This window comes from Natrix helvetica (assembly GCF_964273705.1).
Source record: "Natrix helvetica genome assembly, chromosome: 15".
NCBI lineage: Eukaryota > Metazoa > Chordata > Lepidosauria > Squamata > Natricidae > Natrix > Natrix helvetica.
In genome coordinates, this window is record NC_138565.1 from 10,223,177 (window position 1) to 10,244,615 (window position 21,439).

At 49.6% G+C, this 21,439-nt stretch overlaps 1 protein-coding gene across 2 annotated transcripts in view; it reads right to left on the minus strand.

Annotated features, from left to right (window-relative positions):
* The window catches only part of OLFM1 (olfactomedin 1), a 70,918-nt gene that overhangs the window by 18,359 nt on the left and 31,120 nt on the right, over positions 1-21,439 (minus strand). Inside the window, exons 1-2 of one of the 2 annotated variants that reach the window (XM_081967491.1) lie at positions 20,316-20,855; positions 13,913-14,062 (exon numbers count right to left, since the gene is read on the minus strand). In XM_081967491.1, coding sequence (XP_081823617.1) covers positions 13,913-14,062; positions 20,316-20,465 — 300 coding nt within the window. In that variant the 5' untranslated portion in view covers positions 20,466-20,855. Of the gene's footprint in view, positions 1-13,912; positions 14,063-20,315; positions 20,856-21,439 lie in introns of those variants that run through there. The other variant, XM_081967492.1, reaches the window with a different exon arrangement.

Consider the following 21,439-nt stretch of genomic DNA (forward strand, 5'->3'; position numbering starts at 1 on the left):
GCAAAGCTTGATCGGCGGAGCATTTTCCAATCCGGCACACAATTTGCCATGCAGGTAGTCCTCACTTAACGACCATAACTGGGAATGGCAACTCCATCATTAAGCAACAATTATGTGACTGCCCTGACTGTCATAACTGAAGCCGCTTATCCTTATCTTATCGCTTTTCAACTTGCCAAAGAACTGGGGGGGACGGAAAGCTGAGAAGGAATGCAGAGACTCCAGACTTCAACTGTGAGAGCCAAGGGCACTCCTGCAGATGATGGCTAAGACACGAACTGTTCTCAAAACAAAAGAACGATTTATAATTGGACAATGCAACCTGTTACATGGGAGGTGGGGAGAGCATTATTCTTAAACTATGCAGAATTGGGCGAGAAAAGTTAAGAGTCGATTTTGATTCTTCAATGCCAAACTCAACAGTACTTCTGATTGTGGCTGTTAAGCGAATCACCACAATCATTAAATGAGACATCATGTAACCATGATACCAATAGCACTTAGACTTATATAGCGTTTCACAACCCTCTCTAATCTGTTTATAAAGTCAGCCTATTGCACACAACAATCTGGGTCCTCATTTTACCGACCTCGGAAGGACGGAAAACTTGCTTGCTTTCTTCAGAGATTCCATAGTCCCAAGACTGCATGCAGCATCTTGGCATGAGCTGAAAATTAAGCATGCATGGATTCTTGGTTGCCTGAAGTGACACAAAACTCTGTTAACGCAGCAGGATTTGGTCTGATGACTGCAATAGATTAAACGCTCCTGCCCAGGCCGGCACAAGAAATGGTGGTTAGTGCCTTTAAAAACTACAAGCCTTTCCTTCCTCCTCTTCTTTCTCCTTCCCATCTTCCTTCCCTCCTTCCTTCTCTTCCTTCTCTTCCTTCCTTCCTGAGTTCTTTTCTTTTCTCCTTCCCATCTTCCTTCCCTCCTTCCTTCTTTTCCTTCCCGAGTTCTTTTCTTCTTTCTCATTCCCATCTTCCTTCCCTCCTTCCTTCTCTTCCTTCCTTCCTGAGTTCTTTTCTTCTTTCTCATTCCCATCTTCGTTCCCTCCTTCTCATTCCCACCTTCCTTCCTTCCTTCCTTCCTTCCTTCCTTCCTTCCTTCCTTCCTTCCTTCTTATTCCCATCTTCCTCCCTCCCTCCCCCATCCTGAAAAGCATTTGTGCATTATAAAGGCTGTGAAATGCCTTCTAATCACGCACTGGCAATCAGAGGCCATTCCCACACGGATGATGGATGATGGGTGATGGATGGGGAGATAGAAAGTCTGCCTTCATTCATGATCTACAGCTCTGGCTCTGGCGCACGAAGCTGAAAGACTCCATCGCTCACTCGTGTGGAAGCAGCCAGAGTTAATGAATATTCAAGTAGTCCTCACTTAATAACCCTCACCGGACAGGAATTATTGTCGCTAAGCGATGGGACAACAGTTGTAACATCACATGACCATGCCCCTTAGTGAGGGCAGTTTCGGTACAGGCAGTCCTCGACTTATGACCACAAAAGTTTGGCTGTTAAGTGAGGCATTTGTTGCGCGGGTTTGCCCCATTTTACACCCTTTCTTGCCACCATCGTTAAGTGAATCACTGCCATTGTTAAGTGAATCCAGCTTCCCTGTTGGCTTTGCTTGTCAAAAGGTGATCAGGTGACTTTGGGGCGCTGCATGCGTCATAGATATGAACCAGTTGCCAAATACATGAATTTTGATCATGTGATGGTCATAAGTGTGAAAAAGTCATAGGACACTTTTTTCAGTGCCACTGCAATTTTGAATGGTCACTAAATGAATTGTTTTAAGTCAAGAGCTACCCATAGTCCCTACCTATAGGCCAGGACCTCGCACTTTGCTGCCCTGCTGTGCCCTCCCTGCCCTCCTTCATGCCCTCCTCTGGCAGCTGATGAGGCGTGCCCAGACTGGCCCTTCATGTGGGAACTGCTGGCCTCCTCCCCAAAACGCCCAGGAATAACCAGCAGACAATGGAAGAAGACGGCAAAGGGCAGCATGGGGCAACAAGGGGGAGGGACTGCAGAGCTGCGAAAAGGCCAGATGGGGGTAGGTTGAAGCGCCCCCTACAATAGCCCTTAGACTTATATATCGCTTCACAGTGCTTTCCAGCCCTCTCTAAACGGTTTACAGAGTCAGCTTCTCCTGCCCCCAACAACCTGGGTCCTCATTTTACTCACCCCGGAAGGCTGGAAGGCTGAGTTAGTCTTGAGCCGGTAAAAATCGAACTCATGGCAGTCGGCAGAGTTAGCCTGCAATGCTGCATTCCAAGCACTGCACCACCACAGTTGATGATAGATAGATGGATGGATAGATGGGTGGATGGATGGATGATAGACATAGTGATAGATAGATACAATAGCAATAGTCCTTAGACTTATATGCCACTTCACAATGCTTTCCAACCCTCTCTAAGCCGTTTACAAACTCAGCCTCTTGCCCTCAAGAATTTGGGTTCTCATTTTACCGACCTCAGAAATATGGAAGGCTGAGTCAACCTGGAGCCAGTCAGAATCGAACTGCTGGCAGTCAGCAGAATTAGCCTGCAATACTGCATTCTAACCACTATGCCACTACAGCTGATAGATTGATGGATGGATGAAAAACATAGAGATAGATAAGAGAGCAATAGACGTAGACCTATATACCACTTCACAGTGCTTTCCAGTCCTCTCATAAGTGGCTTTATAGAGTCAGCGTATTGCCCCCAACAATCTGGGTCCTCCTTTTACCAACCTTAGAAGAGCAGAAGGGCTGAATCAACCTTGAGCCTGTCAGGATCGAACTGCTGGCAGTGGGCAGAATTAGCCTGCAATACTGTATTCTAACCACGGTTCTTAACATGAATGGTAATATGGACGGGCTGCCAATGCAATCGTGTGAACGCAGGGACGGGCATCGCAACAACCAAAACTTTGAGGAACGGGCATAGGTATCGTTCCTTCAACTGTCACTAAATGAACTGTTGTAATTCAAGGACGACCTGAATGAAGCAATACCAACACTTCACACGATCTTTACACTGTCCGTCTGCAGGTGGATAGGCAGCCTAGACACCAATTATTCTATAGATGGGCACTTGGTTTTTGGATTTTGTTGAATATGCTCCAAGTCTATCAAGATCATTCTGGACCTTGAGCCTGTCTTCTCAAGTGTTGGCTATTCCCAACACTGAGGACTATCCATTGAGTGTAGTTGGTCAGCCAGTTAAGAACCCATCTGGCGGTGATGCTGTCTATCCCACATTTTTCTGGTTTACCAAGAAGTAGGCTGTGGTCTACTTTGTCGAATGCCTTGCTGAAGTCTAAATAGACTGTGTCCACAGCATTTCACTGGTCCTGTGTTTCAGCCTCTGTTTCGCTATTTGCTTTCGACTGCCATTGAAATGAGGATGTGGGGGCTGGTATTTGGGAGGGGAAGTTTAAGTGCAGGAGAGATTGTACAAAGGGAGTTTTGGTCTCACTGTCTACTGCACATGCTGGAGAATAGCGCTTGGTGTCGGTCAAGGCCAACCGCCCTGCATACCAACCTGATGATGCTCCTTGAAGATGGAATTCACATGACACCTAAAGGATTTGAAGATTGGACGTTGGGATGAGGGTTACCAGGGGGAGGGGGTTGGTCACATATTGATATGTACAAGAGTTTCGTGAATTGTCCATTTATATGCGGGATTGGTCGGAAGAAGCTTTAATGGACAGTTTTATGGATGGCTTAAACAAAGATATATACCAAAACTGTGTAAACAGCCCCCCCCCCCCCGGTAACTTGCAACGCTGGCACGAATTGGCAGCAGACGTGGAGATCGATCTAGCCAGAGACAAGTACCGTGAAGACAGTGAGAAAGAGAAAGCTACCCTTCCCAACCCCCCCAAAGGAACTCCAAAAGGATGAAAAAGTTGTTCTACAAGGAAGCCCCGGTGTACCACCTGCTTCCGTTGCGAAAAGGAGGGGCACCGGGCAGCAAATTGCCGCTCCAAGATTGGCCCAAAGCCCTCTGCCGGGGGGGGGGGGGAGAGGAAGCCAGACAAACAACCTGGGAACAGAAGGGACACCGCCATGAAAGGGGTGGAACCTGTTGCGCAATTCCCTCCCATCCCAAGAGAAGAAGAACCGTCATCCTCTACGGGAGAAAGTGAAACCGAATCCAATGACGACCGTCTGGTAAGTTCCCGATTGGGCCCCATGACCATCCCAGTAGAACTTAAAGTGGCCTCTACTGGCACCCAAGCAAAAATGCTGGCCCTTTTAGACTCGGGATGCACACGTTGCATCGTTAGCCCGGAAGTGGTCGAAAACATGGGCTTGAAACTGAGAACTTTGAAAGTCCCCATTGCTTTTTGCCAGCTAGATGGGTCTATAGCTGGGGGGGGGGACTCCTGCCCATTTTGTGACTGAACCTATAGACAAGTGGATGGGAGATCACCAGGAAACATTAAATTTCATTGTGGCACCGGGGATGGACCGGCCTCTCATACTGGGCTTACCCACACATCAACTGGAAGAAAGGGTGGTTGCCTATCCGATCCGCTAAACCCCCTGAGGGAGAAGGGAGAGTTTCCAATATTACCAATGCTGAACCTAACCTAGCGGCCGTGGTGCAGGAAAAAATTGAGGGGGAGGAGAAAATCCCAAAGGAATATTGGCACCTAAAGGACGTTTTCAGTGAAAAATCCTCTGATAAATTACCCCCTCACCGCGCAACAGATTGCAGCATTGAGATCCTCCCAGGAGTAAAACTTCCAAAACCCCAGATTTACTCAATGACCCCACATGAAATGGAGGAATTACGGAAGTTTACTGACAAAAATTTGTGTTGCTTAGAGAAAAGAAAGATGGCTCCTTTCGTCTCAGTGTTAACTACAAAAATCTTAATAGTGTGTGCATGGAAAATGTATACCCCCTCCCTCTGATGAAGGATATGTTGGCCCAATTGGGTAAAGGGAAGATCTTCACGAAATTGGACCTAAGAGAGGCCTACTACGGAGGCAGAATCAAAGAGGGAGATGAATGGAAAACTGCTTTCAACTGCCCACACGGGTGTTTTCAATTCAGAGTACTCCCATTTGGCCTAAAAGGGGCGCCAGCTGTTTTCATGCAATTAATAAATGAAGCTTTACATGAACACCTGTACAAGGGCGTGATGGTCTATCTTGATGACATCCTTATCTACATGGAAACATGTGATGAACACGTGACTTTAGTACGATCGGTACTCAAGAAACTCTGGGCCGCAGAACTTTATGCCAAATTGTCTAAATGTGAATTTCATCAAGAGAAAATTGATTACTTGGGCTACTGCATCTCGCACAATGGCATCGAAATGGACCCAGCGAAAGTCCATGCTGTAACTGAATGGGCACCTCCTCGCACCTGCAAACAATTACAAAGTTTTTTGGGATTTGCCAATTTTTATCGTCAATTTATCCCCTCGTTCGCCAGCATTGCTCTGCCCGTTACAAATCTCCTAAAGTCAGAAGGGGAGGCCAAGCCTAGACCAGGTAAGCCTTTGAATTGGACTATGGAGTGTCAAGCCGCTTTCGAGAAATTAAAGCGACTCTTTGCAGCTGAACCCGTTTTGAAACACCCAGATATGGAGGCACCATTTATCGTTCAAGCTGATGCCAGTGATGTGGCGATGGGGGCAGTATTACTTCAAACGAACGCTGAAGGGAAATTGCAGCCATGCACTTACACCTCTCGCAAACTGACAGAGACGGAGAGATGGTGAGCTATATGGGGAAAGGAAGCTTTTGCGGTCAGATGGGCTTTGATGACCTGGCGACATTTCCTAGAAGGGGTGAAATGGACATTTGAAGAATGGACTGATCATAAAAATTTGGAAGCATTGAAGACCCCACGTAAGCTATCTCCTAAACAGGTGCGTTGGGCGCAACATTTCAACCGTTTCAACTTTACTCTCAAATACATTCCGAGGGGGGGGAGAAGGAGGGCCTGGAGTCCGATGACTGGTTCAAGGAACATTCAAACGAATGCACTATGAAGGATGGACTGGCTTGGGTAGGGGCTAAATTATATGTTCCTGCTGACCTGAACATTATTGTTCTTCAACGGGCCCACGATTCGAGAATGGCAGGCCATTTTGGATTTGTAAAGACTTTACATCTGGTTAAGAGACAATTTTGGTGGCCTTTATTGAAAAAAGACATTGAGTCCTACATAGCCAGTTGTCCCGTTTGTGCTGCCGCAAAGCGCCCAACGGGAAAACCCCAGGGCCTTCTCCAAGGTGTGGCCCGCCCTGAGACTCCGTGGAAGGAGATATCGATGGACTTCATTGTCGAATTGCCAGAGAGTCTGGGAAATACTGTGATTTGGGTAATTAATGACCTGTTTTCCAAACAAGTTCATTTTGTATCCTGTTCCAAAATCCCATCAGCTACGTCGTTAGCTAAGTTGTTTATTTCACATGTATACCGGTTACATGGAGTACCTGAACGCATACTTTCAGATTGGGGGGGGTCCAGTTCGCCTCCCTCTTCTGGAAGGAGTTTCTGAAGCTAATTGGCTCCACCCAGGGGCTAACTCCACCCACCACCCTCAGACTAACGGGGCTTGTGAACGGACTAATTCTGTTTTAGAACAGTACCTCCAGTGTTTCATCAATTATCAACAAGATAACTGGGCTGAACTGTTACCACATGCTGAGGTGGCATACAACAACTCTGTGCACAGCAGTACCGGCTTGACCCCTTTTAGAGTTGTGTTTGGACAGGACTTTGTACCAATTCCTGAGTTGCCTCGAGAAAAACCGCAAATTTTGTCCCTCTCCGAGTGGAGTGACCAGCTTCGCCAAATTTGGCCTATGACCCGCAAGGCGTTGGAGGCTGCTCACCGGGCGCACAAGAAACAGGCTGACAAAAAGAGGGTGAAGCAAAGGCAGTACAAAGTAGGGGATCGAGTGTTTTTGTCCACCAAGTTTCTACAAACCACCCAGAAATCAAAGAAACTGGGGCCGAAGTATGTCGGTCCTTTCCCTATTGTGAAAATCATTAATCCCGTTTCTGTACGATTGGAGTTACCAAAGCATCTTAAGTGGATTTATCCTGTGTTTCATGTCAATCTGTTGAAACCATAGCACACTTCTTCTTTTCGCACGCCCCTACCTGCACCCCCTGCCCCTCTTCTTATTGAGGGAGAGCAACACTTTGAGGTTAAGGAAATCTTGGACTCCAGGAAACATAGGAATTGAATTCAATATCTGGTATCCTGGAAGCATTTTCTCCCCTCACAGGCTGAGTGGGTTGACCAATCTCATGTTAGAGCTCCCAGACTCTTACAGAAGTTCTACGCTAAGTACCTTGATAAGCCTCAATCATATTTGAATCATACATGTCTTATGTTGTCTTTTCTATTGTTTTATTTTCTTGCAGGGATGACTTCTTTTCCTGAAGGAGGGCCGGATGTCAACCTCTGTTTCGCTATTTGCTTTCGGCTGCCATTGAAATGTTGAGGAGGGGGGGGGCTGGTATTTGGGAGGGGAAGTTTTAGTACAGGAGAGATTGTAAAAAGGGAGTTTTGGTCTCACTGTCCACTGTGCATGCTGGAGTGCTTGGTGTTGGTCAAGGCCAACCGCCTTGCACACCAACCTGATGATGCTCCTTGAAGATGGAACTCACACGACACCTAAGGGATTTGAAGATTGGACGTTGGGATGAGGGTTACCAGGGGGAGGGGGTTTGGTCACATATTGATATGTATGATTTCGCACGCTTTTGCCTCAGATCTTGCTTTGCTTAGCTGCTGTCTTGTCCTAACTAGTAAAAGTACTCTTAATTCTGCAAAATGGAGTTAATTGGTTTCTTTCTTGATTGCTGAGGCTTGAAGAGTCCATTAATTTAGTCCCTTTGTCAAAGAATGCAATAAGGGAGAAGTATCCTGATGATCAATCCCAGAAAGTGCACTAACTTACTGAACAAAGGACAAGACAATTTACAACTGATGTATCCCGCTTGCACTTTGTTCAGGAAGGTTTAGAACAGAGGCATCAAAATCAAAGTCCGCGGGTTGCATTTGGCCCACGATGTGGCCGGATCCAGCCCGTGGGGTCATCCTGGTCTACCCAGTGCAAAGAGAAAAGATCCAGCCAGCATAGCTTCAGCCCGGTCTAAAGTTGAAAGCCTTTTTTTTTTTTTTTTTTTTTTCAAGAAGTTTTATTGGTTTTTTTAAAAACATTTATGCGGAAAAGGGTAAGTGGAATAGTTACAAATTTTGGCAGTTGCAAGTATGGCAGACGCCCCCTCCCTCCAGACTCCTAGGTTACATCAAAATATCAAACCTTATTACATAGTCATAAAAAAAATCAGCATATTAATTCTAGAAAAAATACTTTTCAATCAGTTTATATAATTATAATATATAGTCTAGTTGTAAATTCATTAATACTTTCGGTCTGTTTATAACATTGTGGTTTTCTTCTGGTATAATTTATTCGCCAATTGCGAATAGCTTTTCCTTTTTTCCCTAATTTTTTTGGGAATCTGCTTTAGAATGGTTATCTCCCTATCGTGGTATGTCAGTGTTTGCCCCCTTTGTACACCCAGAATTTCATCTCTTGTGGTTTTCCTAAGAAATTTAATATGAACCTCCCTGGGTACATTATGTGTTCTGGCATATGCTGAATTCACTCTATAAGCTAGATCTATCTCCCATTCCATCTGCTGTTTATCTTTGTGTATGTATTCAGCTAAAATGTTAATCATAATGTCCCTTATATTTTCCCCATCTGCTTCTATTACATTTTGAAATCTAAGATAAAAGGACATTCTTTCAAACTCTGCTTTCATTTGTTGGATGTCAAGTTCTTTGTTCCCCTTCTGTAAGGCCTCTACCCCCCCCCTCGCCTCCGCCACCCCACCCTCCACAAGGTCCAGTCTCTGTGAGTTCTTAAAGATTTGGGCTTGATTCTGTTTAATTTCATCTTTCATTTCCCTTAACTGTTTCTTAATTTCCTCCTGGCCTTGTAAAATTTGTTGAAGCATTTGTTGGAAGTCTATCTCTGTAGTCTTGGGTTGCATCAGTTCTGATATCTTTGACTGTGTAGCTGGACTAGACGTTGCAGACGTTGGAGCAGAAGTAGCAAAGCCAGGCTTTCCAGGAGGTGGTCTTTTTGGAGACATGGTTTATGAAGCAAGGAGATCAGTCAAAGTAGAGACTGGGCAGCTGGAGAGGTAGAGCAGGCAGGCGAATTCAGAAGGCAGAGGATCCAAACAGATGGGGATTTCTTTAGTCACTCTAGCAGTAGATGAAAGTTTTTTTCTCCAAAGAGTTCGGAAAGTAGCAATCCACAAGAAATTCCTCTGGGTGACTCGGAGACAAAGACCGGAAGCCTGAATTTTAAAGGTGGAGTCAGGTTTCACAGTTCATGAAGACAACGGAAGTGTGCCATCTTGCCCTGCCAGCTTTGGGCTCAGAGGCATAGTAAAATTTTTAAAAGTTCAAAAAGTTCTCAGTTCATCCATTAGTTCTGGAGCTAGGTCGAATGAAAATCACTTTTATAGGGGTGAGGCATCATTAGTTGGCTCTCCCCCCTCCTCCTCTCTGGGGATGGAAGGAAAGTCTTTTCAAGCCGCTTGTCCAAGGGAGGGGGGGAAATCCCCCTCCCTCTAGCCGCACCTCTAGCAGGGATCCGAAAGTTTAACTTTTTAAAAGTGCTGAAAAGTTCATCAATTCAAAAGCGAAGGAATGCAGAAAGGAAGCCTCTCACCATACTGCCGCTGCTTCGTTCGGAAGTGTGTTCTCCGATCGGCATGGGGCGAGACGCGTGCGCACGCACGTCCTCCAAAACTGCTCCCCGATGCCTAGAACGAAGCGGAGGAGCCCCCGCCAGCCGCCGCCGACGCCAGGACCCTCCGCGAGCCGTTCCTTCGGCAAGACGCCCCTCCAAGGCGTCTTGTGCCCCCCCAGAAGCGGGGGAAGCCCACCGGGAGAGCTGGAGCAGGCAGCGATCTGCCTGTCGCCGTAGCCGCCGGAACCGGAAGTCCAAGTTGAAAGCCTTTATTGTCATGACACATCATGCATACAACGAAATTGGTTTAGCCCCTACTGCAGTCCATATAAGAATTGGTTTAGCCTCTACTGCAGTCCATATAAGAATAGAAGACAACATGAATAACGTAAAAAATAACCCTTATACACGTAGTTAGGAAAAAAAGCTAGTCATACGTTTCCATACGTATGTCACATTCTATGCAACATGCACATTACTCTGGCGCATGATCGTATATCATGTGCGAAGAAGAAAGATCAGGCCAACGTGGCTTCAACCCGTCTACCCAATATGGAGAGGAAACATGACAGCAGTTTGGGGAGTGGCATCAAGCTGGCCACGCCCACCCAGTCAGCCACACCTACCCAGTTGGCCACACTTGCCCGGCCCCCTGAGGTCAACCACAGCCCTGATGTGGCTCTCAATGAAATTTGGTTTGACGTCCCTGGTTTAGAAAAACCCGGTTTAGCCTCAGCTACAGATCACATCAAGAAAACGGAACTGTGCTATGCAATCCATTTACAGAATATTGGCAACAGAAGGAGGACACTATCGGGTCCACCACAAGTAATGGCACCCCCCTTTAAACCAGGGTTCCTCAACCAAGGGCACTTGAAGATGCATGGGATGCTTGCGGGGGAATTCTGAGGGTTGAGATCCACCCATCTTCAAGTGACCAAGGTTGAGGAGCACTGCTTTAAACAGCCCACAGCCCAGCAAGCACGATCTGAAGCTTTGTTGCTGGAAAACATCTAAGGTGTTAAATTGCTTCATGCATTACGATTGGGGGCAGGGAGAAACCTATCACCATATTCATCAAAACCTGGCAGATTGTATCCCAAATGCCAAGGATAATGATATGTTCGCTTGCCAGAATCTAATTAATTTGGGAAACGGAGGTGGAGAGATGATATTTCATAAAAAAATCCGTGCAATGGAAGCAATTAAACATTGAATTCCTTGATCTCGAATATTATCCTTCTGATCTCTGCGGACCGGAGGCTATTAAAAACAGATCACATGGAGAGAGAGTTATATATATAAATATTCGGGAATCCACAAATCATCCCTTTTCTGCTACGGTTTGATGATATCAAACCCAACCTTTTCAAGTCAGTTGAGAAAACAAAGCACACAGCCCTGCATTTTAATGCTGCTCCTCACATGGCTTTTTTGGGAAGCTGTGTGCTTTGAACAAGTTCAAGCATTAAATTAATGAAGAGCGGAGTGGTTTGGGCCAAATGGAGGTTTAATACTTTCCTCTCCTAGAAGATTTATTTAGGACAATAGACTGGCTTTGATCTTTTCGGTTTTAATTAGCCGGTATAGATTCAAGTCGCTTGAACATCAAATATATTTTCTGTGGTTCTCATCACCATAACAAAGGACGCAGATTAATTGAAACCCACCAATCTACCCCTTTTGTAGTCCATCATGTATAAAGAAAAAAAAGGTAAACTGTTATTATTGACCGACTATTCAGAAATTTTCAGAAGTTTGCACACTACATCCTAACTGAAAATTTGGAAACACAACAGCTGTCTCTGTGTGGCACAGGTACCAAGCCAAACAAGAGGCACCATTTTTTTCCTCTAAAAGAATCAAATTCCAAATATGAAAAGAAAAAAGTCAACATGTTAATTTCCTAAAATGTTGTAACTAATTGTAAGTGGTGAAAGGAGACATAACACAATGGACTTCGAATAATTCACTGTTATAAACAAAATGATGCCCATAAAAGGCACCCTCTCCTTTGCCCCCACCCCACCCCCAAAAAGATGGTTTGACTCAAATTCTGCAGCCTAGCGAATAAATCTATATTCAGTAGCAATGAAAACGTTTGATTTAAACGTTGGACACCTTAAATTTACTCCACCAGTAAATCAGCTGAAGTAATTATTGATCATCAGAGTCCTGGAATACATTAAAACTTCTAGCACTTCATTCCACTCCCCCAACTGGAATTCTGTTTTGACAGTTTAAAGTCCACCCCCCCCGCTTCCCCCCTCTTTACTTAATTCATATTCATTTTGTAACTCAGCTTTGCAATTGCAATTTGGTCCCTCAAATTCCATAAATTGAAGGCGTAGGTAGGTAGGTAGGTAGGTAGGTAGGTAGGTAGGTAGGTAGGTATATAGATGATAGATAGGTAGATGGTAGGGAAATAGGAAGATGGATGGATAGAAATAGATAGATAAATGGATGGATGGATGATACGTAGGTAGGAAGGTGGATAGATAGATAGATGATACGTAGGTAGGTAGGCAGGCAGGCAGGCAGACAAGTGGATAGATAGATAGATAGATAGATAGATAGATAGATAGATAGATAGAGATTGATAAATGATAGGTAGATGGTAGGTAAGTAGGAAGGTGGATGGATAGAGATAGATAGATAGATAGATAGATAGATAGATAGATAGATAGATAGATAGATAGATAGACAGACAGACAGACAGACAGACAGACAGACAGACAGACAGATCTACCGTATTTTTCGGAGTATAAGGCGTACCTTTTTTCCTCAAAAAAGAGGCTGAAAATTTGGGTGCGTCTTATACAGAATTTCCCCCCCCGAAACCCCGCCCCTTCACCAAAATGGCCGTGCATACCCTTATGGAGGCTTTCAGAGAGCTCCTGGAAGATGGGGAGGGCAGAAATGAGCAAAAAACGGGCTGTTGTTGGCCCCCCCCCCCCCGCAGCACTCTATAAGCCTCCATAAGGCTATGTGTGCATTTTTTTTTTACAAAAAACGGGCCCATTTTCGCAAAAAACGGGCCATTTCTTGCTCATTTTTGCCCCCCTCACCCTCCCCAGGAGCACTCTGCAAGTCCCCCCCCCCAGGCCATTCATGCCTTTTTTTGGGGGGGGAGTTTTTGGGAGGTTTGCAGAATGCGAAAACTTCTTTTTTTCCCCTTTTGGAAAGCTCTTTAACTGATTGATGAAAATTAGATTGATCAAGTGCTGTGCCAGCAGAAACAAAGTCTTAGGTGCTGCAGATTGTCAGCAATTTCCATCTCCAGCACATGGATAAATACACCTGGAAAACATCTACCTGCCTACCTACCTACCTACTCACTCACTCTCTCTCCCTACCTATCTACTGTATTTCTCTCTCTCTCTATCCCTTTATCTACCTACCTACCTACCTACCTACCTACCTACCTACCTACCTACGTACTCTCTTTCTCCCTACCTACCTACTGTATTTCTCTCCCTCTCTCTCCCTCTATCTACCTACCTACTTTTTAAAAAAAATTGCCTCTTCAAAACCTTGGTGTGTCTTATACTCCGAAAAATACGGTAGATAAAAAGATAGGTAGGTAGGTAGGTAGGTAGGTAGGTAGGTAGGTAGGTAGGTAGGTAGGTAGATAGATGATAGATAGATAGATAGATAGATAGATAGATAGATAGATAGATAGATAGATAGAGATTAAAGAGAGACAGACAGACAGACAGACAGAGACAGAGACAGAGACAGAGACAGAGAGGATGGATGGATGGATGGATGGATGGATGGATGGATGGATGGGCTGGTCTTGTTGTATTCGGGTCTCTTCCCATGTAAGTAATGCTGTAACAACAAGACCAGGATACCTACACCCATGAAAATCTACGAACACACACACACACACACAATAGATGCTAGATAGATAGATAGTTAGATAGATAGATAGATAGATAGATAGATAGATAGATAGATAGATAGATAGATAGATAGATAGATAGATAGATAGATGATAGATAGATAGATAGATAGATGATAGATAGATAGATAGATAGATAGATGATAGACAGATAGATAGATAGATAGATAGATAGATAGATAGATAGATAGATAGATAGATAGATAAGAGGGGGGGGGTTATGCATTCCAGAGCCACCATACCAAGTTACCTTTTCCAGGAGTTGCCGGAGCTGCTTTGTCCTGGCATCCCGTGAGCACATCGTCTGCTGAGGTGCCACCACTGTGCAAATGCATCGTCCTTCGCTGTCCTGGGCAGAACTGTACACCTGCCAGCTTTCCTCAGGGTTGGTAGGCAACACCTGGTGGGAAACACGGAGAGAGAGAGAGAGAGAGAAGGCGCATAAGGCAGGTCTCAAAGAAGAAGAGAAAAGATTGGCGGACGGAGGGGGAGCAAGGAAGGCGGAAGGGAGATGGCATTCTGAAGCAGACCGCCAGCAATTGTAACAAAGCGCTTCACCTAATCAATAATCAGCAATAATCTCATTTGCATTCATCTCAGACGAAACCCACCCTGCAAGGCAGGCCGTGGTAGCATATGCTGTAAATGCCCCCCCCCGAGTGAATCTGCACCAAAATCAAGGTTCTAGCAAGACTGTCCCAATTTCCCATTCAGATTCTCACTCCAGATGTGATTCCCCCCCCCCTACCAGACTGTCGTTCTGAGCTGAGCTCCCTCCGCAGGCCTTGCTGGGGCTCAGGGCAGGGGAAGGGAAGGAGCGGCTGGGGACCCCTGACCACCAGCAGTTCCCTCGGAAGAGAAGAGCCCACCCCCTAAAGGGGAGCCTGGACTGGCCTCTTTTCCCAGACCGTCAAACTTTGCAAGTCACATCACCAAGAGCGCCAGGGGCAGCCAAGCGCTGCGGCCACCTTCCGTGCATCAAGTGCCCATTGGAAACGGCGTTTACCCGCTGCTCGGGGGGGGGTGTGTGTCTGCTCAGCTTCTCCTGACATCGATTTGACTTCAGAGCCCCAGGTGACGAAGACATGGAGGGGGGGAGGGGTTGTAAGCTACGTCCTAGTGGATAGCGAGGAGTTTCAACTCTGAAAGCAAAAAGGCCCCGACGAGGCTGGGGGCATCTGTGCCCCCCTTGGAAGGCTTCATCCACATCACGCACCGCCTCTCCCTCCTGCCTGGGTGGGAAACATGCTGGAGGGGGAAGAAGGGGTATTTCTCACCTGGCCCCCTAAAATCCCGCGAGGGCCTCTATGACATAAACTCTCTCTTTGCAAGGACCTAAAGCCCACGGCGACCCTTGTCTGAATTCATCCCGGCTTGTCTGAGACCAAGCTGACTTCCCACAACCGCAGCAAGAAAGGACGCTGAACGCTGCTCCTCCCCAGCAAGCAGACATTGCTGGCGAGCAGAATCTGACAAGGGCAAACCTGAACCCCCACCTGGCCAACTGCGATTCTACTCAGCCACGGAGCCGGGATGCAGGGCTGCCCACCTTCTCTCCCTTCAGAGAAGGAGGCAATGCCAACCACATCTGCCAAATCACTGCAGGACTCTTTAACATGACTGTTTAAAACAGCTTGGAGGCTGCTGGGGTTTTCCCAAGCACTTTGTGTTCCAAAGAATGGCTGCAGGGTCTATTTTTGCTAGCCACATAAATAATTAACTGCGTTAAAAGCATCTTTATAGCTAGTCTGTTCCCAGGAAGAGGAGGAAGAGGAGGACGATAAGCACGAAGGAAAACATTTCCTTTGGCTGAGATGTTTCGGAGGTGAAGTTTCCAATCGCGGCTCTTGGGGGGCATCAGCCCAGGCCAGGCATTGTCTTCCGAAGCCCTCCAGAGACACACAGACAAAGGGAGGGGCTCCCACCATCTCCACGGGGGTCTCCCTCGGGCAAAATGTTATCAACAGGAGAACCGGTTCCAGGGGAAGCCATCTTGGGGAGGCCCATGAATTCACGCTGCTTCAGTTGCATCAGATTTGGGACGCAGGGAAGCATCGCCAGGGGTTCTTCCATTGGAGGTGGAATGAGGAGTGTCCAAGATCCCAACGGGGTCCAATCCGTATGTCAATCCCAGCCAAATGTTGGGTCAGAAACACGTTGCTGCAAGAGGAATCCCAGAGCTCTCTTCCTTGCTCAGAATCTGCTGCCCAAAATCGCTGTCCTCCCAGCTGCTGGTAACGTCCTGCCTGCTCGGTGGCAAAAATAGGATGGCCATAAATCAACCCAATTGGTGGAGTTTGCTTAATTGGCTGCCTGGCTCCCCACCAGGCGGCCGTAAATTCCGCCTCCTCTTATCTGCGCTGACTAGATTGGGAGGCAAGTCTTTTGACCAGGCCAGGATGCCTATTTGCTTCCCATCCGGCCACCTGCCCCACAAAATGGCTGGTGAGGATAAAGGTGGCTCACTCCGTGAGGTGGCTTGCCTGTTCTGAATTGCCTCGGTTTCCAAAATGCAAAGCAATCTCTGAACAGAGCGTGGACCATGCTGGTCCCCCATCAAACGCCCCAGCCTGGCAAAAGGCTTTCAGTGCTGTGGCTGTTGTCTTGGTTTGCTTCAGCCCAGATAACGTCTTCCTCCTTCTGCTGGGCAGACCTGAACAGACCAAGCCAGGTGAGTCACTGGTACAGAGGATGAAGAGGATGGGGATGGGGGATGGAGCAGTGGTGGCAGGACTCACCCATCTCTTCTCCGAAGGGGAACCCTTGTCCAGAAGGAAGAACTGAAGTGAAGTGAAGAGAAGCAATGGGGTCCTCCAGCCACACCTATATTTATTTTATATTTATATTATGTATATTTATTGTTTTTAATATGACTGTACACCGCCCCGAGTCCCTTCTGGGAGAGGGGCGGTCTAGAAATCAAATAAAAGTTAAAAAGTTAAAGTTAAAGGGGGAGAGGGGGGGCTGGCTGGGGCCAAGCAAGTCGAAGTCTTCAGGATGAGACTGATGGATCTTGAAAGGGTTGCCAGCAGGACGTCATTTTGGAGAAATCATGGAGGATTAGAACAGTGCCAGAGAATGGAGGATGGTCAGTTTTGGTCTCCTCTTCAAAAACGGGGGGGGGGGGGAAGAGGACCTGGGCAACTGCAAATCACTCAGCATGCAAATACTGATTAACAGAGTTGGAAGGGACCTTGGAGGTCATTTAGTCCAACCCCCTGCCCAAGCAGACCCTCCCCCATTTCTGACAGAGGGCAGCCCAGTCTCTTCTTGGAAACCTCCGGTGATGAAGCTCCCACAACGTCTGTTCCATGAGTTGTTTGTTCTCACTGTCGGGAAATTCCCTCTTATTTCCAGGTTGAATCTCTCCTTGGTCAGTTTCCATCCATAATTCCATTATTCCCGATGCAACTAACATCAGGCAAAATTTTGGAAAAAGGTTATTAAATAGGATTTCTTTCCCCCTGAGCACTTGGAAAAGAACGTGCTGCATGGTAAAATGCAACATGGATCACTTGGGAATAAAATATTCCAATCTGAACCTGATTTCTTTTTTTTTTGTCCCCAAAGGCTGACCTCAGCTGACCAAGCAGAACGTGGCAGATGAAGGATACTGGTGTTCAGCAAATCTTGCACCCAAGTGGCCAGGAGTTCCAAAGAAGCGGGTGAGACGTGGGCCAGGGGGCTGCAATCATGAGAGGGGCGGAGCTGGCGGGACAGTTATACCCAGCGAGGGTCAAAGCCATCCAGGGAGAGGGGAGGGCGGAGGGGGAACAGCGGGCCCTGCAATTACATTTAGACAATACCATGACTTGGGAAAACGGTTAGGAAACAGGATATCCAATTCCAGCAATGACGCAACCATCGGAGGGAGAACAGCTACCTGAGAGCATTGATTTCAGAAGGAATCTTGATCAGTTGGATAATGTTGGGCAGAAAACAGCTCGAGGAAGCATTTCACTAACCGCAGCTGGCCAGGAAGACAAAAGGCGAAGTGTAGGATCAGGGTTAGAGAGGTGGGGGCTCTTTCGGCGGGAGGGGCACCCTCTCACAGGAATGCCTGAGTGGCAGAGAGGATGCCCACCCATGCTATGCTTCTATGAAACTCCCAAACGGAAGGCAGGCGCGAGAGACACGGGGAGATTTTAGGGACAGACGCTACTGTCATCAGAGGCTCATGATGTGAGCATGTTTTTCCCTTTCAAACACTCAGCCAATTATGAAAAACACCCACATGGTGTTTATGTGGGGGCTGCAGACCTCCATCTGTGCCTCCAAATGTCCAATGTACAAGCAGGCAAGCAGCAGCTTCCTACAGCTTCTCCTCCCCTCTCCCCCCCCCCCCCCCGGATCTCATTGCCGGGAGGGGCCGCTCAGGTACAGCTGGGGCAAAGGTCGTCTTTGGGCAAAGTGATGAGCAGAGTGGCAGAGGGCTATTTACTCCACAGGGATCCCTGAGTACATCGGAACTTTCACACACACACACACCCATCCACCACCACCATCCCCGAGTTTTTTTTTTTACGTAAAGCTGCTATCCTGCAATCAACACTGCAGGAGGGGAGTGGGGCAAGCTTCTGAAAGACGCTTGGGATGGAGCCACAAAAGGGTCTTTGCCCACTCAGGCCATCTCACAGTTGTTCAGCCGAAGAAAGGGCTTCCCTTCCTACAGGCTTTGCAAAGGTCTCTGGGGCAGGGGAAAGCCACCTGCCAGCTCTTGGCTTGCTGTTGGGGGGCCGCCTTGCCAATCCCACCCGTGTCCCTGCTGCCCATGGGGTGGGGTGTCCCCCTGGAATGCTGTTCCACAGAGGAACTGGCAAGCTTTCCAAGGGGCACCATTCACACCCCACACAGACACCCAATCCACTTTAGATCATCGACCATGTTCAAGAGAAGTCTTTCAAATTGCCCACTGAGTCCTTGAGAGCCGGTTTGGTGTCGTGGTGAAGGCCCCAGGCAAGAAACCAGGAGATGGTGAGTTCTTGTCCCACCTTAGTCACAAAGCCAGCTGGGTGGCCCTGGGCCAGTCACTGTCTCAGCCCTAGGAAGCAGGCGACAGTAAACCACTTTAGGAAACCTTTCCAAGGAAATGGCAGGGGCCAGTGCTGTCAATTGCCAGGGGTCTCACACACAAATGGCTCCCCAGCTTTCGCCACCAAAGAGTGCCAAGCTCCAGCCCTGTCTCTGCTCAGGACCCCGAAAGCAATCGGTGAGTGCTTACTTCCCTGCCCCTCAATCTCTACCGGACCCGTGGCCTCAAGAGTCAAAAATCCAAATAGCCCTCGTGGCCTTCTGTCTCGGAGCATGGCTCCATGGCGCATGGAGGCTCCTTTCCAAAGGTAAGAGGAAGGGATGGGGGAAGCGCTTCAGCCACATGCAAAGTCCATCCTGCTCTGCTGCTGGACAGCTGCCCTCAGCTCCAGCCACAGGAGGCCAAAGGTGTAGGAACAGGTCACAGAAGCCAAAGTCTGCCCTCAGAGCTCAGCGGGGTTCTCCTTTTGGCACCGCCCCCCCCCCCTCATTTTTATGTCCACCCAAAACCTTTCTGTCTCTTCCCCATTTTGCCTAAAGACACCAAACAGCTTATCTGGTCCAAAACTCACTTTGGTCTCTTCCTGGGAGGGGGGGGGGCGCGAAATAAGACCTGAATGTCCACTATTAAAAGACATTATTTTGCAAATCAACCAGTAGAGATTTATAAGGAGGGAAGCGATCGGAATCTAAACCACATCACTTGTAGCTGAAAAGACTCCCCCCCCCCCCCCCAAACCGGTCCCTTTTCCTCTGAAATCCTCCACTAAAGCCCTTGGAGGAATTCCATGGATAGGATCCACTTAAAGCAAGCCATAGAAGACACAAGCGTTTCCCCGGGTGGGGAGGACTGGACCTTGGCAGAAACCTGGAAGAACAGAAGGGGGCCGTGTGTGTCCCCCCCTCTAGATTTATCTGATATCTGTGAAAAGTCTCTTAGTTTTTTCGTCCTCCCCCCTCCCTTTTTTTAATGCTCACTAAAGTCTTTGACACGGGAGCTTTGATCTCTCCTCCTTTCACGGCCATCCTTCCCAGCGGTCCTCAGGATGGGCAGATGCACACACCCGCACCCCGGAATCTGATCTGCGCCCCCCCCCGCATGCCCATCTCCCCCCTCAGCCCCCATTCGTCGTATCCCTCCCCCCACTTAGGTTCACTTCGGCCTTCATCCCCGCCGGGGGGGGGGCTCTTCTGGGAGGCTGAAACTGCCACGGGGCCGCCTCTTCCTCCCCCTTGTCCTTCTTGGGGGTGCGCCCCCCACTTTCCCCCACCAGCCCCTGCAGAGCTTTCCCCACCACCCCTTCCCCCGCTTCCAGGGGATTCGCCGCTCCGTCGGGAGGGACTCCCGTCGGGGTCCGACAGTCTGGGGATCGGAGGATGTGACCCGCGCTCAAACTTTGCGGCCGCGGACGGGAGGCGGCCCGGCCCCCCTTTCCTCCCCGCGAAAGCCGCCCCCCCTCCCGAGGCGCCGCGTCCCCCTCGCGCGCGACCCTTCCCCGCTGGCGCCTCCGCGGAGCTCGCCCACCCGGTCTCCCTCCCGCCCCGCGCGGGGGTCTGCGGTTGCGCCCGGCGGCCCTTGACGGATGGCTGCGGAGGGCCGGGGACGGCGGCGCGTGACTCACGCCGGTGCTGCGGTCCAAGGTGCCCCCGGAGGCGGCGCTGAGCTTGGTGGTGTTGAGGCCCACGAGGGAGGGCAGCGTCTGCGACATCCAGTTGGTGATCATGGCCATCGTGCTCAGCACCACGCCGATCTTCAGCAGCGGCACCGACATGGTCCCGGCAGGGCGCGCCCGCCCCTTCCTCGACGCCGCCGCCCCGCCGCTGGGGCGCTCCGCCCGCCGCCGCCGCCGCCGCCGCCTTCATTCCCAGCCGGGCTGCCTGCGCCCCGCGGGGCCGGACGCTGCGCCCCGCCGGTCGCCCGGAGCGCCGCCCCGCCGCTGCTGGCCCATGGCCGTCCGCTCGCCTCTCCGGGGCCGCCGCCTGAGCGCCTCCCCGCCGCCGCCGCGGAGCTGCCGAGGCCGGGAGCGCTGCGCCGAGCGGAATGGGCGATCTGGCAGCCGGCGGCTCCGCGCGCCCGCTCCGCCCCGAATCCCCGCCGACCCGCCGGCAGCGCGCGCGGGACTGAGAGGCGGAGCCCAGCCGGGGCGGCCAGCCAGCTGCGCGGCTGCTGATGTCAGGCCAGCCGGAGCCCCCGCCGCCTCCGCCGCCGCCTCGCGCGCTTCCCTGCTGCCCTCTGGCGGGCGAGGCGGGGAGGGGCCCGAGCCGGCCAGCGAGCCCCGGCCTCGGCCTCCGTCGCACCCGGGACCCCCGTCGGTTGCCTCAGGCTGGGCCGACACAAGCACGCACCGCCGCCGCCGCCGCCGCCGCCGCCCCCGGCTTCTCCTGCGCCACGAGCACCGCCAGAAGCCGAAGCGCCCGGTGCGGGCTCTGCCCTCCGCGCCTTTCTGCCCGGGGCCCCTCGGGCAGCCTCTCTTCCCCCTCCGCCTCCCTCGCAAGCGGCCCTGCGGAGAGCCCGGGGCCTGGGGGAGGAGGTCTTCTGGCCGGCAACAGGTCCAGCGCCAGGCCGGGTTGCCCTGCGAAGCCTCCCGCTGCTGGCCCCGGTTGGAGCCTACAGTGAAGGAGCCGAGAAGATTCAGCCCTCGTTCTTCCTGCCTGATGTTCCTCCTCTGACTCCCCCGAACGATCGCAGCCTTTTCTTCTGCTGGGCCCTTGAGAAGCTCCCCTTCACGTGCCTTTCAAGCCATCA